Here is a 25,011-nt window from a genome sequence, read left to right as displayed (position 1 = left end):
GTGTCCAGATTTCACTCCTCTTATGTAAGGGCATCAGCCATAGGGGATTTAGGGCCCACTGTAATCCAGTCTAACTTCATCTTAACTTGATTACATTTGTAGACCCTATTTCCAAATAAGATTACTCTAGGGTCTTTTCCAATACCAGCGATCATTTCTCTGTTCTCTGGATACCAACCAGGTGTCCAGAAATTCAATTCTGAAACTATCTACATGGAGTTAGAGTCAGATCCCACAAGTTAAAGGGCTCAGTCCCACAAGACTGCCCCAACTGCAGATACCAGCTGCAAGTCTGAGTCACCTATATTCTGACTGACTAACTTAGGGGTTCCCACAACCCCCTCCTTCAGTTTAATAGTTTGCTAGAATGGCTCACAAAATTCAAGAAAACACTATATTTACCAGTTTATTGTAAAGAATAAAAGTCAGGAATAGCCAAATAGGAGAAATGCATTGGGCAAGGTGTTGGGGGTCGGGGTGTAGAGCCTCCATGCCCTCTCTGTGTGAGCCACCCTCCCAGCAAGTCAGTGTGGTCACCAGTCTGGAAGCTCTCAAAATCTCGTTGTTGAAGAGTTTTTGTAGACCAAAATCTCCAGCCCCCACCCCTTCATACGGGTCAGGGGAGTGAACCTGAAAGCATTCACCATCTAATCACTTGGTCTTTCTGGTGACCAGCCCCCATCCTTAGGCTGTCTAGGGGCCTCAACTTTAAGTTACCTCATTAACATCAACTCAGGTATGATTGAAAGGGACTTGTTATGAATTATACAAAAACACTTCTATCACTTATACAGTTCCACAGGTCTTAGCAGCTCTGTACCAGGAATTGCGGACAAGGACCAAATATATTTCTTATTATACCAGTCACATTCTAAGGTTCTGGGTGCCCGTGAATTTTTGGGAGACACTATTCAACCTAAAATAAGAACTCATAAAGCCTATGAATTCTTCCTTTATGATGCCTCTCAAATTTTCCCCCACCCCATTTATTTTCATTCCTATTACTAACATCCTTGGTCAGACTGTCTTCCCTACAAGGTTTATCTGTATTCATTTATCCAATTTACTCAACAGATCTGTTAAGCATCTATTATGTATCAGGTACTTACTCATTCACTGGAATACAGAAGTAAACAAAGACCCTGCACCGAGGAGTTTACAATGTAGTTGGTTAGGAGACATAGAATAAAGAAAGAAATACTATCAGGTGGAGGTGAGTACTAAGAGGAAAATTGACAGGAGTAGGCTGGGCGTGGTGGCTCACACCTGTAATCCCAACACTTTGGGAGGCCAAGGCGGACGGATCACCTGAGGTCAGGAGTTCGAGACCAGCCTGGCCAACATGGGGAAACCCCATCTCTACTAAAACTACAAAAATTAGCCAGGCATGGTGGCAGGCGCCTGTAATCCCAGTTACTCAGGGGGCTAAGACAGGGAGAATTGCTTGAACCCTGGAGGCAGAGGTTGCATTGATCTGAGATGGTGGCAGTACATTCTAGCCTGGGCAACAGAGGAAGACTCTATGTCAAAAAAAAAGAAAATTGACAGGAGTAGGGGGTGCTGTTTTATGTAGGTGGTCAGGCAAGGCTTCTCTGGTAAGGTAACCTTTGAGCAGAGACTGAAGGAAAGGAGGGAGGATGCCACGTTGTTATACGTAAGGTAAAGGTGTTCCAGACAGAGGGAATAGCAAGTACAAGAGAGGCAGGAATCTGCTTGGTATGTTGAAGGAACACAGGAGGCCCAGGAAGCTAGAATAGAGAGAGGTATAGTAGGAGGCCAAATTATGCCATGACTTCAGCTTTTATTCTCAGTTAAGGTAGGAACACACTGGAGATTTTTGAATTGAGAAATGATATCTGAATTACATTTTTGACGAATCTCTGACTGTTGTGTAGAGGGGCAGAATAGGAGTCAGGGAAACCACGTTTTCGTAGTCCAGGTTGCAGATCAGCACTAAAAAGGATGAGTTTAGAGCTAAAAAACACAATAACAATACTTAACTCAATGGATAGATTTAATAGCAGACAACGTCACCATCATCAACAGACGAGCAGAAATCAGTGACAGAGACAGAAGATGTACAGTGAGGAACATAGAAATGCCAAGAGTTGGTTTTGAAAAGATTATGAAACTGATAAAACCCTGGAAAGACTGATTGTCCTCAGACTCCCCACAAAGTAGATGAGATTTAGAGCCACAAATGAATAATATAGTGAATGAAAAAAGTGATATCTACCTATAGATATTAACTATCTGCATATAGATGTTAAAACAAAAGGAATGGTATAAAAACTGTTATGCTAATTAATCATGCAATTTAGAATAAATGAATACATTTCTTTAAGAACATCTTAAACCTAATACAAGAAGAATTAGGTCATTTGGATAGTCCTGTATCTATTAAAGAAATGAAATCTTCAGTTAAAAACCTTCCACAAAGAAATGTCTCATTTGGCTTCACTGGTAAATTATTCCAAATACTTAAGGAAGAATTAATACAAATCTTAACTCAAACTCTTCCAGATAATAGAAAAGGAGGAAACACATCTCCACTTACAAGGTTAGAACCTGATACAATCAATATAAGAAAAGAAAAATTGCATTATAAACATAGATACAAAAATCTTAAATATTAGCAAACTGAATTTAGTGATACAGAAAAATGATAATATATCATGAGCATTTAGGTTTTATTCTAGGAATATAGGTGGCTTAACGTGCAAAATTGTTCAGTGTAATTCAACACCCTAACAGAACAAAGAAGGAAAACTATTGTGATCCTCTTAAGAGACTCAGAAACATAATTTGACAACATTCAACAACCATTCATGATAAAAACTTCTGCCAAACTAGGAACAGAAGGGAATTTTCAATCTTATAAATGGTATCTACAAAAATTCTGCAGCTAACATCATACTTACTGATTAAAAATATTGACTGCTTCCCCTTACTTACCCAAGGTCAGGAACAGATGTCTGCTATTACTATTTTGTTGAATATTTTATCGGAGGTTCTAGCTTGTATAATAAGGCAAGAAAAAGAAATGTAGCGGGTGGCTGGCCAAGATGGCCAACTAGAAGCAGCTAGTGTGTGCCACTTTCATGGAGAGAAATAGAAGGAGTAAGTAAATACAGCACCTTCAACTGAAGCATCCAGGTACATGCATTGGGATTCATCAAGAAAACAACTTGACCCAGAAAGATCCAAAGCAAGCAGGACAATCACCCACTTGGGAGTGACACAGAGCCAGGGGAGCCTCCTCTTCCCAGGGAAGTAGTGAGTGAGTGAGTGAGTGACCCCGGCGACCCACACTTCTCCTTGGATCTTTGCAACCCACGGGTCAAGAGATCCCCTTATGAGCCCACTCCACCAGGGTCTGCAGCCTGATACACAGAATTACGTGGAGTCTCAGCAATGCAGCCGCTCAGATACACATAGAGCCCTGGGAGCTTTAGATACCCAGGTTTCCCATCAAAAGCAACTGCAACTCCAGCCAAGCGGGATGTTAGACCCCTGTACATACCCCTAGGAAAGAGGCTGAATCCAAGGGATAGAGCAGTGATAGTCTGCAGGCCCCACTACCATGGCACCCTGCAGGATAAGACCCACTGGCTTGGAACTCTAGCCAGCCACTGGTAGCAGTGTTACACCTCTCTGAGGTGGAGCTCCCAGAGGGAGGGATGGGCTGCCATCTTTGCTGTTTTGTAGCGTTAGTTATTGTTGCCTTCAGTGCAGCCACCCGATGGAAAAGTGCCCAGACTGTTTTTTTATGCAGGTCCCGGACCCTGCTTCTCAATGAGTGGGGGATCTCCCGACCAGGGTCACTAGTCACTCTTGTTGGTGTTTTCCACCTGGCAGTGGTTCCAAGCCTCCCTGGGACAGAGTTCCCAGGGGGAGGGATCGGCTGTCATCTTTGATGTTTCACATTCTTAGCCGTTGTTGCCTTTGGGCTCTAGGGAGTCTGAGATGGTTAGGGACTGGAGTGGTCCCCTGGTACACAGCTCTAAGGAGAAGTGGCCAGGCTGCTTTCTCATGTGGCTCCTGGATCTCGTTTCTCCTCACTGGGTGGAATCTCCTGACAGGTCTACAACCATACCTCCACCAGTGTTTTCTGGCCAGCAGTAGTTTCAGACCTCCCTGGAATGGATCTCCCAGAGAGAGGGTTGGGCTGCCAGCTTTGCTGTTTTGCAGCTTTAGCTCTTTGCCTTTGGGATCTGGAGAGTCCGAAGCAACTCTCGAGGAGACCCCCATCACAGCACAACTGATCTATGAAAAAGTGGCCAGACTGCTTTTTCACGAGTCCCTAATCCCATTCCTCCTCAGTGGACAGGGCCTTTTGACCAGGGTTTCCAGCCATCTGCACCAGTGTTTTTTGACTGGCAGCAGTTTCAAACCTCCCTGGAACAGAGCTCTCAAGGAGAGGGTGGACCACCACTTCCGCTGTTTAGCAGCCTTAGCTGTTGTCTTCAGGCTTTAGAGAGTCTGAGGTGACTAGGGGCTGGAGTGGACCCCTAGCAAAGCATGGCTGCCCTATGGAAAAAGCCAGATGGCTTTTTTATGTGGGTCCCTGATTCTGTTACTCCTCACTAGGTGGGATCTCCCAACCAAAGTCTCTAGCCACCTCCTGTTAGTGTGTTCTGCTGGCAACAGGTCTGTGCCTCCCTGGGACAGAGCTCCCAGAGAGAAGGGCAGTCCTCCATCTTTGCTGTTTCACAGACTTCCTTGTTGATATCTTCAGGTACTGGAAAATTCAAGATGAAAAGGGATTGGAGCAGACCCCCAGCATACTGTAGCAGCCCTATGGAAAAGTGGCCAGACTGTTATGTATCTCTGATTCTGTATCTCCTCACTGAGCAGGTCCTTCCAACCTGGATCTCCAGCCATCCCCACCAGGGCCATCAAGCCAGTAGCAGCTCTGTTACTATCTGGGACAGAGCTCCTAGTGGGAGGGATGGGTTGCCATCTTTGCTGTCTTGTAACCCTCACCCTTACTGTCTCCAGGCTCTGGAGAGTCTGCAGGGACCAGGGGCTGGTACGGATGCCCAACACAAAACACCCACCTCCGAAAAGTTGCCAGACTGTTCTCCTTGCAAGTCCCAGTCCTCACTTCTCCTCCTTGGGCAGGGTCATCCAACCTGGAACTCTAGCACAACTACCCTGACCTTGGTTGACCACTTCAATCAGAGGCAGCCCAGCAGTTAAAGGAATGCCCCCAAGCAGAGATGGAACTATCAGACAGAAGGAATCAACTGAAGAACTCTAGCAACTTAGATGGTCAGAGTATCAACTCACATGGCCACTAGTTCTCCAACAAGGGTTCTTAACCAGGCTGAGTTGACTGAAGTGACACAAATAGAAATCAGAATATGGGTAGGCATGAAGATCATCAAGATTCAGGAGAATGGCAAAACCCAATCCAAGAAAACTAAGAATCACAATAAAACGATACAGGCACTGACGTATGAAATAGCCAGTATAAAAAAGAACCTAACTGATCTGATAGAGCTGAAAAACACACTATAAGAATGTCACAATGCGATCACAAGTATTAACAGCAGGAGAGAGACCAAGCTGAATAATCTCAGAACTTGAATACTGGCTCTTTGGAATAAGACAGTCAGACAAAAATAAAAAAGAATAGAAAAGAATGAACACAACCTCCAAGAAATATGAGATTATGTAAAAAGGCCAAATCTACAAATCATTGGCATCCCTGAAAGGGTTGGGGAGAAAGCAAACAACTTAGAAAACACATTTCAGGATATTGTCCAAGAAAACTTCCAACAGGAACTATAGAGAACAAGATTCTACACAGGAAGATAATCCCCAAGACATATAATCATCAGATTTTCCAAGATCAAAATGAAAGAATATTAAAGGTACTTGGAGAGAAAGGGCATGTCACCTACAAAGGAAACCCCATCAGGCCAACAGCTGACCTCTCAGCAGGAACCCTTCAAGGCAGAAGAGACTGGGGACCTGTAATCAACATTCTTAAGAAAATCTTCAACCAAGAATTTCATATCTGGCCAAACCTTCCTCAATAAAGGAGAAATAAGATCCTTTTTAGATAAGTAAATGCTGAGGGAGTTTTAGATAAGCAAATGCTTATAAAATGGAGACCCATCTTACAAGAGATCTTGACAGGAACACTAAATTTGGAAAGATGGTTACCATGATTCTGCTGAGAGAGAGCATAAAAAAAAAAGATAGTTACCAGCCAATACAGAAACACACTTAAGTACACAGATTAGCCACACTATAAAGCAACCACACAAACAAGCCAGCCTAATAACCAGCTAACAACACAATGACAGGATCAGATCCACACATATTAATACTGACCTTGAATATAAATGGGCCAAGTGCCCCCATTTAAAAGGCACAGAATGGTAAACTGGATGAAAAAGCAAGACCCAATGATATGCTGTCTTCAAGAAACCCGTCTCATATGTGATGACACCCATAGGCTCAAAATAAATGGATGGAGGAACATCTGCCAAGCAAATAGAAATCAGAAAAATGCCGGGGTTGCAATCCTAATTTCAGACAAAACAGATTTTAAGCCAACAAAAATCAAAAAGGACAAGGGATTACATAGTGGTAAAGGGTTCAATTCAATAAGAAAACCTAACTATCCTAAATATATATGCTCCCAACATAGGCGCACCCAGATTTATAAAGCAAGTTCTTAGAGACCTACAAAGAGACTTACACTCCCACAAAATAATAGTGGGAGACTTCCACATTCCACTGACAGTATTAAATCATCAAGGAAGAAAGTTAGCAAAGATATTCAGGACCTGAACTTAACATTGGACCAGATGGATCTGATAGACCTCTACAGAACTCTTCATCCAAAAACAACAGAATATACATTTTTCTCATTGCTGCATGACACATACTCTGAAATTGACCACACAATCAGACATAAAACAATCCTCAGCAAATGCAAAATAACTGAAATACCAAACACACAGCACAATAAAAGTTGAAATCAAGACTAAAAATATAATTGCTCAAAACCATGCAATTACATGGAAGTTAACCTGCTCCTGAATGACTTTTGAGTAAATAATGAAACTAAGGCAGATATCAAGAAGTTATTTGAAACTAAGAGAACAAAGATACAACATACCAGAATCTCTGGGACAGCTAAGGTAATGTTATGAAGGAAATATATAGCACCAAATGCCCATATCAAAGAGTTAAAAAGATCCCAAATTAACAACCTAGCAGCACAACTAAAAGAATTAGAGGACCAAGAGAAAACCAACCCAAAGCTAGCATTAGAGCTGAACAGAAGGAGATCAAAACATGAACAGCCATTCAAAAGATTAACTAATTCAGGAGTTGCATTTTTGGGAAAATTGATAGGCCACTAGATAGACTAATGAAGAAAAATGAGAAGATCCAAATAAACACAATTAGAAATGACAGAGAGGATGTTACCACTGACCCCCCAGAAATACAAACAACCATCACAGACAACTATGAACACCTTTCTGCATAAAAACTAACAAACAACAAACAAACTAACAAAGCTAGAAGAGATAGATAAATTTCTGGACACATACACCTTCCCAAGACAGAACCAGGAAGAAGTTGATACCCTGTACAGACCAATAATGAGTTCTGAAATTGAGGCAGTAGTAAATATCTGCCAACCAAAGAAAGCCCAGGACCAGATGGATTCACAGCCAGATTCTACCAAATGTTCAAAGAAGAGCTGGTACTGTTTCTACTTAAACTATTACAAAAAATAGAGGAGCAGGAAATCCTTCCCAAATCATTCTGTGAAGCCAGCATTGTCCTGATAACAAAACTTGGCAGACACACAACAATGGAAACTTTAGGCCAATATCTTTGATGAACATTGATGCAGAAATCCTCAACAAAATACTTGCAAACCGAATCCAGTAGCACATCAAAAACCTAATCTACCATGATCATATAGGTTTTATCTCTGGGATGCAAGGTTGGTTCAACATGTGCAAATCAATAAAGGTGATTCATCACATGAACAGGACTAAAGACAAAAACCACATGTTTATCTCAATAGATGTAGAAAAGGCTTTTGACAAAATTTAACATCCCTTTATATTAAAAACTCAATAAACTAAGTATTGAAGGAATATACTACAAAATGTAAGAACCATCTGTGGCAGACCCACAGCCAACATCATACTGAATGGGCAAGTTATGGAAGCATTCTCCTTGAAAACCAGCACAAGACAATGATACCCTCTCTCACCACTCCTATTCAACAGAGTATTAGAAGTCCTGGCCAGAGTAGTTAGGCAAGAGAAAGAAAGAAAGAAAGAGAGAGAGGAGAGAGAAGAGGGAGGAGGGAAAGAAAAAGAAAGGACATCCAAATAGGAGGAGAGGAAGTAAAACTATTCCTGTTTGCAATCGACATGATTGTATGTTTAGAAAACACCCAGAGTCTCAATCCGAAAAGCTCCTTCAGCTGATAACTGTAGCAAAGTTTCTAGATACAAAATCAGTGTACAAAAATCACTAGCATTCCTGTACACCAACAGCAGCCAAGCTGAGAGCCAATCAGGAACGCAATCCCATTCACGATTGCACAAAAAGAATAAAATATTTAGGAATACAGCTAAACGGGGGTGAACAATCTCTACAATGATGATTACAAAACACTGCTTAGACAAATCAGAGATGATACAAATAAATGGAAAAGCTTTCCATGCTCATGGATAGGAAGAATCAATATCATTAAAATGGTCATACTGCCAAAAGCAACTTATTGATTCAGTGCTATTTCTATCACACTACCAATGGCATTCTTCATGGAACTAGAAAAAATACTTTTAAAATTCATATGGAACCAAAAAAGAGTCCAAATAGCCACAGCAATATCCTATGCCAAACAACAACAACAACAAAAATGTGGGCAGCATCATGCTACCTGACTTTATACTATAGGGCAACAATAACCAAAACAGCATGATATTGATACAAAAACAGACACATAGACCAATGGAACAGAATAGAGTAACCAGAATTAAGGCCTCACACCTACAACCATCTCATCTTCAACAAAGCTGACAAAAATAAGCAATGGGAAAAAGGACACCCCATTCATTAAATGGTGCTGGGATAAACGGCCATATGCAGAAGATTGAAACTAGACCTGCTTACACCATATGCAAAAATCAACTCAAGAAGGATTAAAGACTTAGATGTAAAATCCAAAACTATAAAAATGCTGGAGGACAACCTAGGCAATACCATTCAGGACATAGGAACTAGCAAAGATTTCATGGTGAAGATGCCAAAAGCGGCCAGGCGCGGTGGCTCAAGCCTGTAATCCCAGCACTTTGGGAGGCCGAGACGGGTGGATCACGAGGTCAGGAGATCGAGACCATCCTGGCTAACACAGTGAAACCCCGTCTCTACTAAAAAATACAAAAAACTAGCCGGGCGAGGTGGTGGACGCCTGTAGTCCCAGCTACTCCGGAGGCTGAGGCAGGAGAATGGCGTAAACCCGGGAGGCGGAGCTTGCAGTGAGCTGAGATCCGGTCACTGCACTCCAGCCCGGGCGACAGAGCAAGACTCTGTCTCAAAAAAAAAAAAAAAAAAAAGAAGATGCCAAAAGCAATCACAACAAAAGCAAAAGTTGATAAATGGGTTCTAATTAAGAGCTTCTGCACAGCAAAAGAAACTGTCAACAGAGTAGACAGACAACATACAGAATGGGAGAAGACATTTGCAAACTATGCATCTGCATCTGACAAAGGTCTATCCAGCATCTAGAAAGAACTTAAATTTACAGGATAAAAGCAACTCCAATCAAAAGTAGGCAAAGGAAATGAACAGGTCATTTTCAAAAGAAGACATACATGTGACCAACAAGCATATGAAATAAAGCTCAATATCACTGATCATTAGAGAAATGGAAATCAAAGCCACAGTGAGATACCATCTCACACCAGTCAGAATGGCTATTAAAAAAAAAAAAAAACAGATTTTGGCAGGGTTGTGGAGAAAAGGGAATACTTATACATTGTTGGTGGGAGTGTAAATTAGTTCAACCATTGTAGAAAGCAGTGTGGTAATTCCTCGAAGAGCTAAAAACAAAACTACCATTGGACCCAGCAATACCATTACTGTGTAAATATACCCAAAAGATTATAAATCTTTCTGCCATAAAGACACATACATGCATATGTTCATTGCAACACTATTCACAATAGCAGAGACATGAGAATCAACCTAAATGCCCATCAATGGAAGATTGGATAAAGAAAATATATACACCATGGAATACTATACAGCCATAAAAAAGAATGAGATAATGTCCTTTGCCAGGTACATGGATGGAGCAAGAGGCCATTATCCTTAGCAAACTAACAAAAGAAAGGAAAACCAAATACTGCATGTTTTCATTCTCGTAAGTGGGAGCTAAATGATGAGAACACGTGGACACAAAAGGGAACAACAAACACTGGGGCCTACTTGAGAGTGCAGCATAGGAGGAAGGAGAGGATCAGAAAAAATAACTTGGGTACTAGGCTTAGTACTTGGGTGATGAAATAATCTATTTACCTATAAAACAAACTTGCACATGAGTTTACCTATAAAACAAACCTGCACATGTACCTCTGAGCGTAAAAAAAGTTTTAAGAATAAAGAAATGGACATAAAGAGTAGAAAGGAAGTTAAAATTATCATTCACAAATGTCACTGTGCATGCATAAAAGTCAAATCTGTCAAACTGTTAAGGTGTATTTTTAAAATTTCTAGATACAAAGTCAAGTAACAAATACCAGTTATTTTTCTTTACACACACAATTAGAAGATATTTAAATGCCATTTACAATAGCATGAAAATACATAAAATACCTAGGAACAAATCTATTGAAAGATGTTTATGCCTTCTACACTGAAATACAAATACTGCTAAGAAAAATTGAAGAATGCCTAAAGGGAAAACTGTACCATGTTCATGACTTGGAAGATTCAATATTAAGGTGTCAGTTCTTCCCAAATTTATCCATAAGTTGAATGCAGTTCTAATCAAGAGCTCAGCAGGTTTATTTGTAGAAATTAGAAAGTAGATTCTAAAATTCATCTGAAAGTACAAAGGACTGGAATAACCAAAGCAATCTTGAAGAACAATAAAACCACCAGGTATCAACACCAAATATAAGCTACAGTAATTCAGTGTGGTATTGGCATAAGGATAAACAGGCAAATGGAACAGTAGCAGAAGTAGGTTTACATTAAAGGTACCATTGCATTTTGATAAGGAGGCTCCTTCAAATAGATAGTAGTGAGTCAATTGATTAAACTCAACCTAACCTCACAACATAGATAAAAATGAAAAAATAAAGCTTCCAGATGAAAACTTGGGAGAAAATTTTAGGGTCTTGGGATAGTAAAAGTAAGCAGGATGCAAAAAGTTCTTACTATAAAATACATGATTGATGTAATTGATTTTATTTAAATTAAAAGCTTTTTATTAAGGGATACTCTTAATAGAAAATGACACCACAGGCTGGAGAAGGTCAATCTGCAATACATATGTATCTGACACACGATTCATATCTTGAATATATAAAGAACTACAAATCAGTAGGAATCAGGTTACTCAAAAGTTTTAATGGACAAAAAACTAGGATGGACACTTCACAAAGAAGGGATATCCAGATGACTAACATGCATAAGAAAAGGTGCTCAGTACCTTTAGCTACCAGGAAAATGTAAATTAAAACTACGGTGAGATACTGTATTTCACCAAAACAGGATGCAAAAACTAAAAGACTGACCATACCAAGTATTGGCAAAAATGTGGAACAGCTGGAACTCACATATTCCTGGTGAAAATGTAATTGGTAGAACTGCTTTAGAAAATTGGCAGTATCTACTAAAGCTAAAACATGTAAACACTATGACACACTCATAGGTGTATACTCAAGAGAATGAGGTACTTACATCTGCCAAAAACTTGTTTAGGAATGTTCATAAAATATGATATCCCCAGACTGGAAACAATTTAAATTTTCATCAACAGGAAAATGGATAAAATGTGGTATATTTGTACAGTGGATGACAGCATTACAATGAAAAAGAAGTGCTGTGACAATACAACACCCATGGCTTAGTCATATAAAATGCTGAGAAAAAAGTCCAGATACAAAAGAGCATAAATTTATTATTTCTTTCATATGAATGGGTGGATGGATAGACAGATGGACTCCTTAACTACCTATAAATTCATAAATAAATACTTATGGTGATAAAGGCTAGAAGGAAGCCTTCTGGGATGTTGGAGGATGTGGGACAATCAAAGCATGAGAAAGAATGTTCGTGCAGAGTTATTTGTAATAGTCCCAACTGGAAATAATGCAAATAACCCTTGATGGTATACTGAGTGAATATACTAGACTATGGAGTAATCATAAGTGGAATATAATATGTGGGAATTAATGAAGTATATCTGTAAGTAACAAATCTCACAATGTTGAGTTAAATAAAGCCATTAATAAAAGAGTACATACTATGATTGTATGTATATGAGGTTCAAAAATAGGCAAAAGTAAACTATACTTTTGGAAGTAAATTAGTTGGTTACCTTTTCAGAGGATGACAGGCCTAGTGATTGGAAGGGGGAAAGGAAGGGGCCCTTCTGGCATGGCAGTACTCTTGACCTACAAGGGAATCATGCCAGCATTTGTTTTGTGGTTTTTCATTGAGCTTTACATTTATATTCTATTCATTTCTCTATAAGATTATATTTCAGTTAAAAAAGAATTCAAAAACAAATACCTAAAAGGTTTGTAGTGACTAAATGAGTTTTAACATCATAGGTGTTTTTCTATTAAAAAACAAAAGACCTGTGTATAAAAACTGAAAAAAAAAAAAATACTACTTTTTTCCATATACTCCTTTTGCATTTTACCTGGGCTTTTCCATATTATTTAATCAAACCATACAATATTTACTTAGAAATTTTTTCCTTTGGCCGGGTGCGGTGGCTCAAGCCTGTAATCCCAGCACTTTGGGAGGCCGAGATGGGCGGATCACGAGGTCAGGAGATCGAGACCGTCCTGGCTAACACGGTGAAACCCCGTCTCTACTAAAAATACAAAAAAAACTAGCCGGGCGAGGTGGCGGGCGCCTGTAGTCCCAGGTACTCGGGAGGCTGAGGCAGGAGAATGGCATGAACCCGGGAGGCGGAGCTTGCAGTGAGCTGAGATCCGGCCACTGCACTCCAGCCCGGGCAACAGAGCAAGACTCCGTCTCAAAAAAAAAAAAAAAATTTTTTTCCTTTGTATATTGTAAAGTTTAAATTTTTTCCTTTTAAGATTTAGAAAGGCAACTTTTAAACAGATGCATCCATATCTATCTTAGCTTTCTGATCCTTCAGTTTATTAATTTTGTAGTAATTTATAAATTACAAACATGCTTGTAATTTTTTTTTTCTTTTCGTTTTTTGAAACGGAGTCTTGCTCTTTTGCCAGTCTGGAGTGCAGTGGCGCAATCTCGGCTCACTGCAACCTCCGCCTTCCAGGTTCCAGTGATTGTCCTGCCTCAGCCTCCTGAGTAGTTGGAACTACAGGCGCCCGCCACCACGCTCAGCTAATTTTTGTATTTTTAGTAGAGATGGGTTTTACCATGCTGGTCAGGATGGTCTCGATCTCTTGACCTCGTGATCTCTCTGCCTCAGCCTCCCAAAGTGCTGGAATTATAGGCATGAGCCACTGTGCCCGGCCCCGCCCCCCACCTTTTATTTTTCTTTTTTTAAGATGGGTTCTTGAGTGGCACAATCATAGCTAACTGTAGCCTTGAACTCCTAGACTTAATCCATCCTCCTGCCTCAGCCTCCCAAAACACTGGGATTACAGGCATGAGCCACTGTACCTGGCTTAGTTCTCCTAAACACATGCTATCTTCTGGGACAATGGAGAGCTCATTATTTCTTACCAGATGTAAAGGCAGACTTGGTAGTAAAATTTGACACCTTCCCTTTGTAGATTTTATTTGCAGCAATTATTGATACCAATTTTTTTTTGTTTGGCATTCATAATTGTCACATTGAGAATATTAGATAGATCTGTGGTTTATTATCTTTGCAATTTTCAGAAAGAGCCATGTCTACTAATCTTTGTTTCTAGTATTCACTGAAAACATTCATATCTAAATACAGTTTTTGGTGAATAAAATATTTTCTATATAGTTTTGTTCAAATAAGAGATTATGTATTAATATACTTGTTCATATTTCTCTTTTTCTAGAGAAAATCTCTTCATGAAAACAAATTGAAAAGACTACAAGAGAAAGTAGAAGTCTTGGAGGCAAAGAAAGAAGAATTAGAAACAGAAAATCAGGTGTTAAATAGGTAATGTGTTTGTATGTGTTTCTACCCCATGTGGTTATTTTGAGGTCATAGAACTTTGTCTCTAAGTATAACGTACCTTCTTTTCTTTTAAAATATACATTTAAAAGAGTTCTAAAACAACTTGATAACTCCTAATGTAGTATCCTTTTTTTTACCCCCTAACTGTGTTCCTTTAAACCAAAAGGTCTCTATCACATGCCAGGACAGAAAGTGTCACTGGCTTTGGTAGCAAGGAGTGGTGTTAGTTCTTGCTGCTGAGACAAGACAGTTGTAGCTATTGCATAGTTTTGAAAATTGTGGCCACAACTTTGAATCAAAGGTCAGTTTTGGTTTCCTGGTGTGGAGATATTGAGCTTTTGTAGTCACATTCAAGCACATCTGATAATCAGGATCATCAGCATTTTTAAAGCAGAGATTTGTCATATTAAGTTGTTGGTAGTGGCATTATATGACACATTTGATTCAAGTTAAGAAAAATCTTTTTAATGGTGAATTAGTGGTAGCCTTCAGCACCTTAGCTATTCAAGTATTAGGTTTTTCTGTAGTGGAAACTGCCTATAATACCATGTAGTGATGTTTTATGATGTGCACTGGTGTTCTCGGGTGCAGTTATTACCAAAAGGTGAACAATTGTTTTTTAAAGAACATTCTAGAGGTTTCTAGGCTGTAGAATTAATGCTAGCCTTACAATACTCTGTTCCAAAGTAGGAAGCCACCTTTAGTTTATTAATTTGGTAGTAATTTGTAAATTACAAACACGCTTGTAATTTTGAATTTTGTTTCAATTCTTTTTCTTTTTTTTTAATATGGGGTCTTGGTCTGTTGTCCAGGGTGGAGTACAGTGGCACAATCATAGCTAACTGTAGCCTCGAACCCCTAGGCTTAATCCATTCTCCTGCCTCAGCCTCCCAAAGCACTGGGATTACAAGCATGAGCCACCATTCCTGGCTCAGTCCTTCTAAAACAGAATTCAACTTACTTTCTCTTCCATAAACATTAATATTGAAACGTTAGCAATTCAAGATTGGCCAGCTGTGGTGCAGATCATCTAGAATTTTGAGTGATTTTGAAATTATATTTGATTACTGGTGTGATTAATGGTTATTGAAAGTCACGTCCAAAAAGATGATGATCTGTGAAGGCCTGAAAAGTTAGCCTTTTTCTCCTTGTTGTTTTTCCTAAAGTTGTGTAGCTTCACCTTTATGATTACCTTTTATAATAGGAAAAACACTGGTTTTTTTCCTATTATAAAACCAGTGTTTTTCCTATTCTCACACAGTCAACACAACATTTCTGACACCAAATGTTTGGGGTTTTTTCCTATACATGGAGTAATCAGTTCTCCAGTGGACACGAGCGAGGTGTCCTATAATTCAGGTCTGATACTGTCTACCTGGATTTAGCATCAGATCCCACAGGTAGAGGGCTCAGTCCCACAAGACTGCCCCCCACTTCAGAATGCAGCCATAAGCCCCAGGTTGTAACCCGTGCTTCTGACTGACTGGCTAAAAATGGCTGTAAATTGGGGTTCCCATGATCTGCTCATCATGTTCAATTAATTTGCTACAGCAGATTACAGAACTCAGGGAAACTTACGTTAACCAGCTTATTAGAAAGGGTATTACAAAAGATACAGACGAGCAGCCAGATGAAAGAGATACATAGGAAAAGGTATGAGGAAGGGGGCGTGGAGTTTCCATGCCCTCTCTGGGCATGCCTGCCTCCAGACACCTCCACATGTTCAGCAATCCAGAAGCTCTCTGACCCCAGCCTTTTGGATTTTTATGGAGGCTTCATTACATAGACATGATTGATTACATCATTGGCCATTGGTGATCAACTCAACCTTTAGCCCTTTACCTTCCCAGATGTCATGTGGTGGGGTGGGGTTGGAGAGTGGGGCTGAAAGTTCCAACCCTCTAATCATACCTCAGTCTTTCTGGTGACCTGCCCGATCATCCTGAAGCTATTCAGGGGCCCCCAGCCACCAGTTATCTTATTTATATACAAAAGATACTCTTATCAATGCAGAGTTTCCCAGAGTTTTAGGAGCTATGTGCCAGGAACCAAGGGCAAAGACCAAATATATATTTCTTACTATAATATCACACTGACATTTTAAAAATTAGATTGAACTATGTGAAAATCTCTATATTTGACCATATTTCACCTATTAAAAATGGCAATTTTGTAAGCTTCAATCTAGCATTTTCTTTACACTTGACCCTTGACAACATGGGCTTGAACTGCATGGATCTACTTATATGCAGATTTTTTTTTCAAGCAAACATGGATAGAAAATACAGTATTCACAGGATGTGAAACCCTCCAGTTCGGAGAACCAACTTTTCCATTATGCAGGTTTCTGCAGGGCTGACTGCAGGACTTGTATGCATAGGCTTTGATATATGAGGGATGTCCTGGAACTAATCCCATGTGTATACTGAGGGATGAACTGTATTTTTATTGGATTCTTTCTGTAAGATAAGGCACTCTTTTGGTTTAGAGTCTCCCTTTAGTTTCAGGATTCATGAATGGGAGTGAGTGGGAGGATACGAGTGAGTACCAAAGTATCAAAAGATTTTAGATCTTTAGCAAATACAACTTTATAATGAGTTGATAGTCTGCAATGCTAATGATTGCTAATGAGTAAGATGTTATGTCATGTTTCTGTTTATCTTTCTAGGTAAACAGATTTTTTATCTATATATTATATATAGATCTCATAATTTAGAAATCCTCTTCCAGTTTAAAATTACATTCTGTGAATCATACTGTGCTTCAATAGGGTATAACCATATTAAATAAACATTTTTTCTTTTTAAGACAAAATGTTCCTTTTGAAGACTATACAAGGCTTCAAAAAAGACTAAAAGATATACAGAGAAGACATAATGAATTTCGAAGTCTAATTTTGGTCCCTAACATGCCTCCAACGGCATCTATCAATCCTGTTAGCTTTCAGTCATCAGCCATGGTTCCAAGCATGGAACTACCATTTCCTCCTCATATGCAGGTATGAGCATTTATTTTTTTTTAGAAAAAAAGTCATACATTTTTGTAGGTTTTTAATGTTTAAATATGGTGATAAAACTCAAATTATCACTTTGGTCAGTGCTCAAAATTCACCACAAAAATGGCATAAACATTTAACACTAGTTTTAACTTCTTCCCTTTCATTTAGCCTAGAAATTTGCTGAATTCAGTTTGAATCATGATCCTTTAGTGATGGTGCTGGGAGTGAAATCTCTTACTGGACAAGAGGAAAGTTGATTGAGTCTTTGAGTAACCTAGAGTTTGTAGCTTATTCATAATGTTAATACTAATTACTACTGAGAATTTACTAACGCAGTGAACTGTGCATGTTCCGTGCAATGTCTAATACTAATGAAAAATGCTTTGAGGGCAGATATTACTATTCCTAATTCATAGGTAAGGGAACTGATTCAGACTGAAGTGACTTGCTATAAGATCATAGCTAATAAGTGACAAAGTTTCAAACCTAAACCTGTTGAATCCAAAACCTGGGCTCTTTCTATTGTATCAGGCCCCTGAGGTATTGAAGGAATCAGATTTGATTCGTTTTCAGAAGACGGAGTATTAATAAGTAATTATGTTTTATAATGTAAGCACAGAAGATTTTAATCACTGAATTGAATCTAAGGCCAAGTGCTTTATTATATAATAACTGCTGTTAAACACCAGTGTTGTTGGAAAGTTGCCATGTAAGTATACCTGGGCCCTGCATTAGTATTTTCTAATTCACTCCCTGGTGAATTTTACACTTAGAGAAGAACAGACTATGGGTTTCGCTTAAGGCTAGAGCCTGAGGCAGGAGAGAAGCAAAATTAGATGGTAGTTTAGCCCATGCTACTGTTTTTAGACTGCTACGGTGGTCAGCATTTCCTTGCCAGATATTATAGGCATATATAAAAGAGGCAGTCCAAGGCTGCTGCCTAACAGTTACTTTTCTACTAGCTTTTTAATAGTTTCTTTTGCTATGCTTTCTCTACATCATTTTAAGGAGGAACAACATCAAAAGGAACTCTCCCTACTTCGCAAAAGACTAGAAGAACTGGAAACAACACAAAGAAAACAATTAGAGGAACTTGGATCTTCTGGAGAATGATGTTCTTAGAGAAGAGGCACATCAAAAGAGGTGAAGTTGGTGACTCAGTAAAACTTGATGTTTTAACCTGTGGCATTTAGATACTTTTTACTGTTTGCCAAAACACTTGAATGTGCCTTAAGAAAAGGTACCTACTACTACATGCTGTATTGTATGACTGTCAGGATTTTAGGATTATACAAGTGAAGCATTACAAGAGAAAGTCTCAGAGATATTTAGAATATTTGACAATGGTTTGAGAATGAAAGGAACTAGAGTCAAGTTTTAAAATTTTTACTTTGTTGAAATTTTTTTTGGCATTTTGAGTGAAATATAACTATCATCATTAATTCCCTCTTCATCTTTGGGATACTTGGCAATAACAGGGTCTGTACACATCTTCTGGTTTACTATATAAAAATATGACAGTTTAAAAGTCAGCATAAAGAAGGTAAAGGTATCTATATTCAAAAGGCTACCTTTTCTAAAAGCTGTGTACACATAATTTATTAAATAACTTAATTTTTTTTAATCTATATTGTCTTGTGTTTAATTTTACATAAACCATATAGCATATATTTAGCAATATGACAGTCTACTGACTTTGGCTTTGTTAGAATAGAGAATAAGTGCAAATAATTAAATCATATGACTGTATTAACAAGGAGGCCATTGATTATAAAACTTGAACTCAGGTCCCTTTATAAACATTGTTGGTATTTAACTTTACTTCCCATTACTGTAGCGCTAATTAAATAATTATGTTTTGTGTCCCTAAGTATGCTCTCTCTTTTTTTTTTTATACCCATTGGAAGCCTTTTTAATGTGACATCTTTTAGAGGAATTCTGCTGGAATAATTTCATGTTAATGAGGCTAAAGCTCAAGTCTCCCAAATTAAGTGGAATGTTCATTATCCCAAGGTGTTCATATTCAAAAGTCCAGGTTGAGTAGTGGAGGCCAGGATTGTAATTGAGCAGTCCTTAGCACCATTTAGCAAGAAACTAGGTTTACTTACTACATAATATAGCTGCGTATTCACAGCATATACAGTGACACCTTGTCTCTGAAAAATAATTTCCATGGAGCCACTTAGCATAAAAAACCTATTATAACTAGAAAATTGAAAAAAAAAAAAAAAAAAAAAGACAGTCCACAGTTACATCAAAATGTTTATTTTTTTGGGGTATAGACATTAAAACATTCATCTCCAAGAACAGCTTCAATCAGGTATACAATAAGAAATAGACTTTAAATCCTAATACAGAAAAGGTAACAGAATTTTTTAAATGCTGCTGTAGACACTAGTGTTTGTTAGAAAAAAAAGTTTATAAGTGAACTGTTTTGCACCAAAAAAATATGCAAAGAAACTTGAAAATAGAAATTGTTTGCCATTTGTTGCTCTGGTTGCTGTTTAATATAGACCCAGTGACTGATTGTCTTCAGCACACATCTAATTTGGCCATTTACTGCATTTGGCTAATGTGATCCAAAATGTGATCTAGATAGTGCTTTTCACTGGAGGATTGACAAACACGCTACATACATTAGTGAATCTTCATACCACCTCAGTGAGGTAGGTTAGAAATATTATACAGAAATTGAGGCACAAAGAGGTAAGTGACTTGCCCAAAGTTCCCAACAGCACAGTCCCCAGAAGAGGAGGTAACTCTCCACACAGGACTCATGTGTCAGAAAGCTGGACAGGGACACCCTCATGTAGCATTCAGTAAATACTTAGATAAAGCTGTAGCTGATCCTTTGCGTTTTCAGTACCCTAAAGTAGGGGAAGTCTTTTGGGCAACTCTCCTACCCTTGGCTCTCAACTCACTCTCCTACTGTTGTTCTCTTATGAACTCCTTTGCCTCTTTGAAGACTGTAGCAGCCTTAGATGGGGACCAGACCTCTCACCTTTATTCTGATCTATAACCTATTTGGTAGTTTTGTTTGTTTGAGGTGTGTCCGTTGGACAGACAATGGTCAAAAGCAACAGGATTGGGAAGGTGCCTATCAGGGTAGTAACTGCTTATTTTCTCTGATCAGTTTGTTGAGGTGTCACCTCTCTCATGCTTTTCCAGATAATTCAGGAGCAAAAAGGAATTGCCTTTATCTAAGACAAATTCATATTTAAATCCTAATGCTCCATACAGTGTTGGTAAGTGATTTCAAGGAATATGTGATCAATGTTATTTGACTTGAAAAAATTTCTTTCCTAGATGGGGGATTTGGAGCACCAAGGGTAAAAGGTGCCTGCCACAAGAAAAGAGTTGCCAATTATGCTGTTTACTTCTTCTGGTTTAATAGAAGGAAAACACAGTGGTATTAAAACTGGTCATGAGCAGCAAAAATTCAGGAATAAAAAATCAGCACTAAAAAGACTACAGTATAACTGGATAGAGAATTCTTTAAAAAGAAAGGCATGAATAAAATGGGTATTTTAAATTCTTTCTCCTGCGAGGAATACTTTCAAAAAGTACATAGTAAGACTAAGATACCAAGTTGTATACTAATACTTTTCAGGCCTTGGGCCTCAAATATATATATTTATATGTAATACTCCAGTGTGAACAGCAATTCGATGAAATGTAAAATGTATCTTTTTTTTTTTTTAAATCACACACAAGTATTCATAACCACAGGGTTCACCAGAAATCTAAAGCAAGGAGACACTCATATAGAAATGGAGTTACTCTTCCACAGATCATTCTGATCAAAGGTTTTGAAACAGAAATGAATTAATGATTTTTTGTAAATATTCAACATGTCCACTATCAAATACATTTAGTACAAAAAAATTGATGGAAAAAAAAGGAACATACATTAAGACAGAGTATCTGGTTAAAATGCTGTTCATTTAAATAAAGCCCACTCTCCTTACTTTAGAGCTCCTTGGTGAAATGGAGGTGAGTTTGATGGAGTGCAGTTGATGACCACTGAAAAACACGAGCCCTTTCAACAATGTTGCAACACTGTTAGTTTTTGGTTTAAACACACACACACACTCACAAATGCTAAGTGTACACTACCAAATTCTGCGGTCGGCTTTTCCAAGAACTACTGGGGAAAGTTTCAATGCTGCAAATCCTCGAGGTTGCCCTAACACCCCCACCTTGTTTCCAAATGACTCATTTCACATTTTGTTTTGAGCACTGGCAGTATCCCTTTACAATGCAGAGGTACAGTGTAGCACAAGTGCTACATAGCTGTAGTTTTCAAACAAAACCACTTATATCATTGTGCTTAAGTGGAGACTGTAGTTACAATACTGACATTCGCTTACTGGCCCTGTATTCTCTGTAAACAAGGAGACTGTTTGCAACAACCACTTCAACTCTATTTACAGAAGGGTTCCCACAGTAGACACACAGGCACAATGGTTGGTATGCTTTTTAAAAGCTGTGCATGTGCCTTGGTCTCTTAAAAAGACAGTGCTCAAAGTGGAACCTATGTGCAAACAAGAAATTAATGACACAGAGTAGCTCAAGCAGCCATTTTGCTCCCAAGTCGTCTGAAGAACTTTGCCAGATTAAGCCAGGCCCCAGAGTGCTTACATCCACTTGCATTTCTTCTTTTCATCAAATAAGACTTTTACATGCAAGAGTTGTTTCTGAGCTTCTTCCAGCCCTCGTTCTCTTTCTAGTTTATTTAGAATCTGTTGACAATTAGAACAGTTATTTTAGATATTGTGGATTTAGCATTACAATTCTGTTTTTTGCATACCTGATGCTATGAGTGGTAAAATCTGTATGAAACAGATGCCAACATTTTCTTCCATCATTTACATACTCACTTTGCAAGTTGTTTTGCTAAGTCCTTATCACAGGATCAACAATACCTTGGCTTAAAATAGAAGCTCGCAAGAAATACCAACTATTTGCTTACAAATATGGGGCCAGGCTTCCAAGGCCCTGCTTTATGCATTATGTCACAGCCATTCCAAGCACAGCAAGCATTCCTGGGCAGCCAACATGCAGGCAAGTATTTCTCCTTAAATGCAGCAGGCAAGGACATCCTGGTCAGAGACAGATCCTTCCCTTCCCTCCCATCTGGGCAGTGTAGTCCCTCCTCTTCCCCTCCCTTCCCCAGTGCTTCCCTTCTCTCCCCTGACCCCTGGAACGAGGGATGCTTATCATGTTTAAGAACTCATTGCCTCTACCCTACCTTAGAGCTTCACTTCATCTTCAAGTAGCAAATGGAATTGGTGAGCTATTCTCACCATTGACATGGATAGCCTGTCCCAGCATGACTGATTGGGGGGGAATCAGGGAAGGGGGAGTTAACATTTGTTTGGAAACAAAGCATCTGATGAATGTGTCTGTGTGAATTTCCAAAGAAAAAAACCCAGATTAAGGAGAATTAATCATAAAGGAGAATGGTTTATTGAAATAGTTGCTTAAGTTAGAAATATGTCATAATTTTCATATAACGATTGAATACAGAATCTAGGCGATTTAACAAGCTTAGCTTTCATTTTTAGCAAATTACAATCAAGCATAAGCTGACCCCATTTAATAGGGCCACTACTTACTCATCAAAGTTAACTTGAGTCAGTGTGACTGTAGGCCCCATGAACTCAAATGTACACTCAGGCTGGTCCAAATGTGGGCAGCATGATAAAACTGTAAGAGGAGCAGCCATGTGCAGGGTCTGGCTCAGTGCCAGGATCCCCCATCTCAGACAGGCTTCCTGGCTTCCCTTTCTGGCCTTTTGGGATGCCAGAGCTGTTCTGAAACTGATAGAATGCTATAACCACATCCTTGTGCCTGATTCATAGGTTAAAAACAATGTTATTTAAAATCTTACCTCATCAAAATATTTTACGATGTATTTGTAAATTTCTGTCAAGGCCACTTCTTCATTAAATTCATTTTCGTGTTTCTAAAAGAAAGACTTGTTGAGAGATTCTGAAATGACTTAAAGTAACCAAATATAAGCTTATTTCTGCTTTCTAATGATACCTTAGATTCCTGAGTTAAAAATTCTTCCATTTCTGAGGATGACAATGGAGGCAAATCCCTGATTGCTTTGTAATAAGATTTTACTTCTTCTTTGTAGGTTGGGATATCCTTGGCATAGAGAAGCTTATTAGTTGGTGCTTCCTGGGGAAAAAAAAAAAAAAAGCAACCATCACCAAAAGAGTAAAAAAAAAAAAAAGGTGGGGGAGGAATTTATAATACACCAATGTAGCTGAACCCCCACCACCAGTTTTACCTCTTGCTAGAAGGCTTCATGCAGTAGGCCTTAAATGTTGTTGACTGAATGACTGACTGCTATCTAGATAGTTCTGGTGAGTCCCTGTTATTTTCAGGCAGATTAAATGCTAATATATTCTGCCTTCCTCTCATAAAAGAACTAAAATTATTATTTTTGCATGATTTTGAGTTACTGTAACAATGGAACTTATTTCAATCATAGTTCATTACTAATGGTTGTAAAAAGCCTGAATTAAAACATTTGCTCTCATCCTCACCCACCAGTGAATTTGGCATTTATAAAAGACTTGATTGTAGGTCTGATTGAGCCCTTTATATAACCATGAAAACTGGTAAGTAATTGGCAGTGGCAGATTTTCCAGCTTGTCCCTTTTATTTCATTAGATTATAAAGATCTTCCAGTTTCTTCAAGGGAACACATGGTCATTAGTATTGGTGGCTCTGATGTGTGCTTTTGCAAAGGTTCTCTGGCAGTTTGAATGTTTCTACATAATTATAACAGTGATATTTAAAAATTAAATATTTTATTTTTAAAAGTCATTATTTTTCACAAAACTTTAAAAAATTCTACTCAGGAAAGATAGGTAAGTTAACGATAGGGCTAATGTCCCAGTCCATGAGGCTGAATCAATGGCTTGATGAATCATTCTGAAGGATGCCTAGAGACGGAGATATTATTGAGATTTTCTCATTTGTCAAATTTAAGTGGAACCCAGAAATCATGCTATCATTCATTCATTCAGTAAACATTATTAAGCAAGCACTGGAGCAGGCATTGAGAGTACAATGATGAAGACCAGTGACCGCCCTTGAGAAGCTTACAATCTAGTTGCAAAGACAGATTTACAAAGTGCTTACTATGATACAAATAATTAGCAGGAGTTGACAAAAAGAGTTGGATAAATCAGAAATCATAATTCGCTACTCTGTGTGGTTTCAGGCAAGTCTTGTAACCTCCCAGAACATCAATTTTCTCATCTATAAAATGAGGGTAATAATAACTACCTTATTTGGTATTTGTGTGTGATTAAGTGAAATGTGTCAAGAACATAATTCATAAAAAACTGTTTTTAGTGTGAATAAACATTTAAGTGCCTTTCAGTGTGCTGCATGCTAAGATGAACTTTGTTAGTCAAATGAAGAAAGTACTGTAGGAAATACATTGGGGAAGTTCACAAAGTAGGCGTATTTAGACTGATCGGAGTCTCCTACAGTTTCTTTTTTTTTTTTTTTTTTTTCTTAGACAGAGGCTTTCTCACCCCGCCCGGCGGGTGGGGGCCTGATCCTGGCCCGCCGCAAGCTCCGCCCCGCCCCCCGCCGCCCC

The 25,011-nt window shown here is 38.7% G+C and overlaps 2 protein-coding genes across 16 annotated transcripts in view; one reads left to right on the top strand and one right to left on the bottom strand.

The window, feature by feature from the left end:
* Positions 1 to 25,011, top strand: part of CEP83 (centrosomal protein 83) — a 196,575-nt gene that overhangs the window by 130,751 nt on the left and 40,813 nt on the right. For 9 of the 14 annotated variants that reach the window (XM_023226367.1, XM_023226446.1, XM_023226305.1 and 6 more), the window contains 3 exons: positions 14,265 to 14,368; positions 17,195 to 17,384; positions 18,393 to 19,006. In XM_023226367.1, the coding sequence (XP_023082135.1) occupies positions 14,265 to 14,368; positions 17,195 to 17,384; positions 18,393 to 18,497 (399 nt within the window). In that variant the 3' untranslated portion in view covers positions 18,498 to 19,006. Of the gene's footprint in view, positions 1 to 14,264; positions 14,369 to 17,194; positions 17,385 to 18,392; positions 19,595 to 22,285; positions 24,905 to 25,011 lie in introns of those variants that run through there. The other 5 variants (XM_023226730.2, XM_023226650.2, XM_023226802.2 and 2 more) reach the window with 4 other exon arrangements.
* PLXNC1 (plexin C1) overlaps positions 21,037 to 25,011 on the bottom strand; it is a 160,706-nt gene continuing 156,731 nt past the window's right edge. The window contains exons 29-31 of one of the 2 annotated variants that reach the window (XM_023226012.2): positions 23,433 to 23,573; positions 23,278 to 23,352; positions 21,037 to 22,126 (exon numbers count right to left, since the gene is read on the bottom strand). In XM_023226012.2, the coding sequence (XP_023081780.1) occupies positions 22,022 to 22,126; positions 23,278 to 23,352; positions 23,433 to 23,573 (321 nt within the window). In that variant the 3' untranslated portion in view covers positions 21,037 to 22,021. Of the gene's footprint in view, positions 22,127 to 23,277; positions 23,353 to 23,432; positions 23,574 to 25,011 lie in introns of those variants that run through there. The other variant, XR_002734521.2, reaches the window with a different exon arrangement.

The sequence above is a fragment of the Piliocolobus tephrosceles genome, chromosome 10 (genome assembly GCF_002776525.5).
Source record: "Piliocolobus tephrosceles isolate RC106 chromosome 10, ASM277652v3, whole genome shotgun sequence".
Taxonomy (NCBI): domain Eukaryota; kingdom Metazoa; phylum Chordata; class Mammalia; order Primates; family Cercopithecidae; genus Piliocolobus; species Piliocolobus tephrosceles.
Note: the sequence above shows the minus strand (reverse complement) of the source record. Positions and strands in the feature narration are given on the sequence as shown.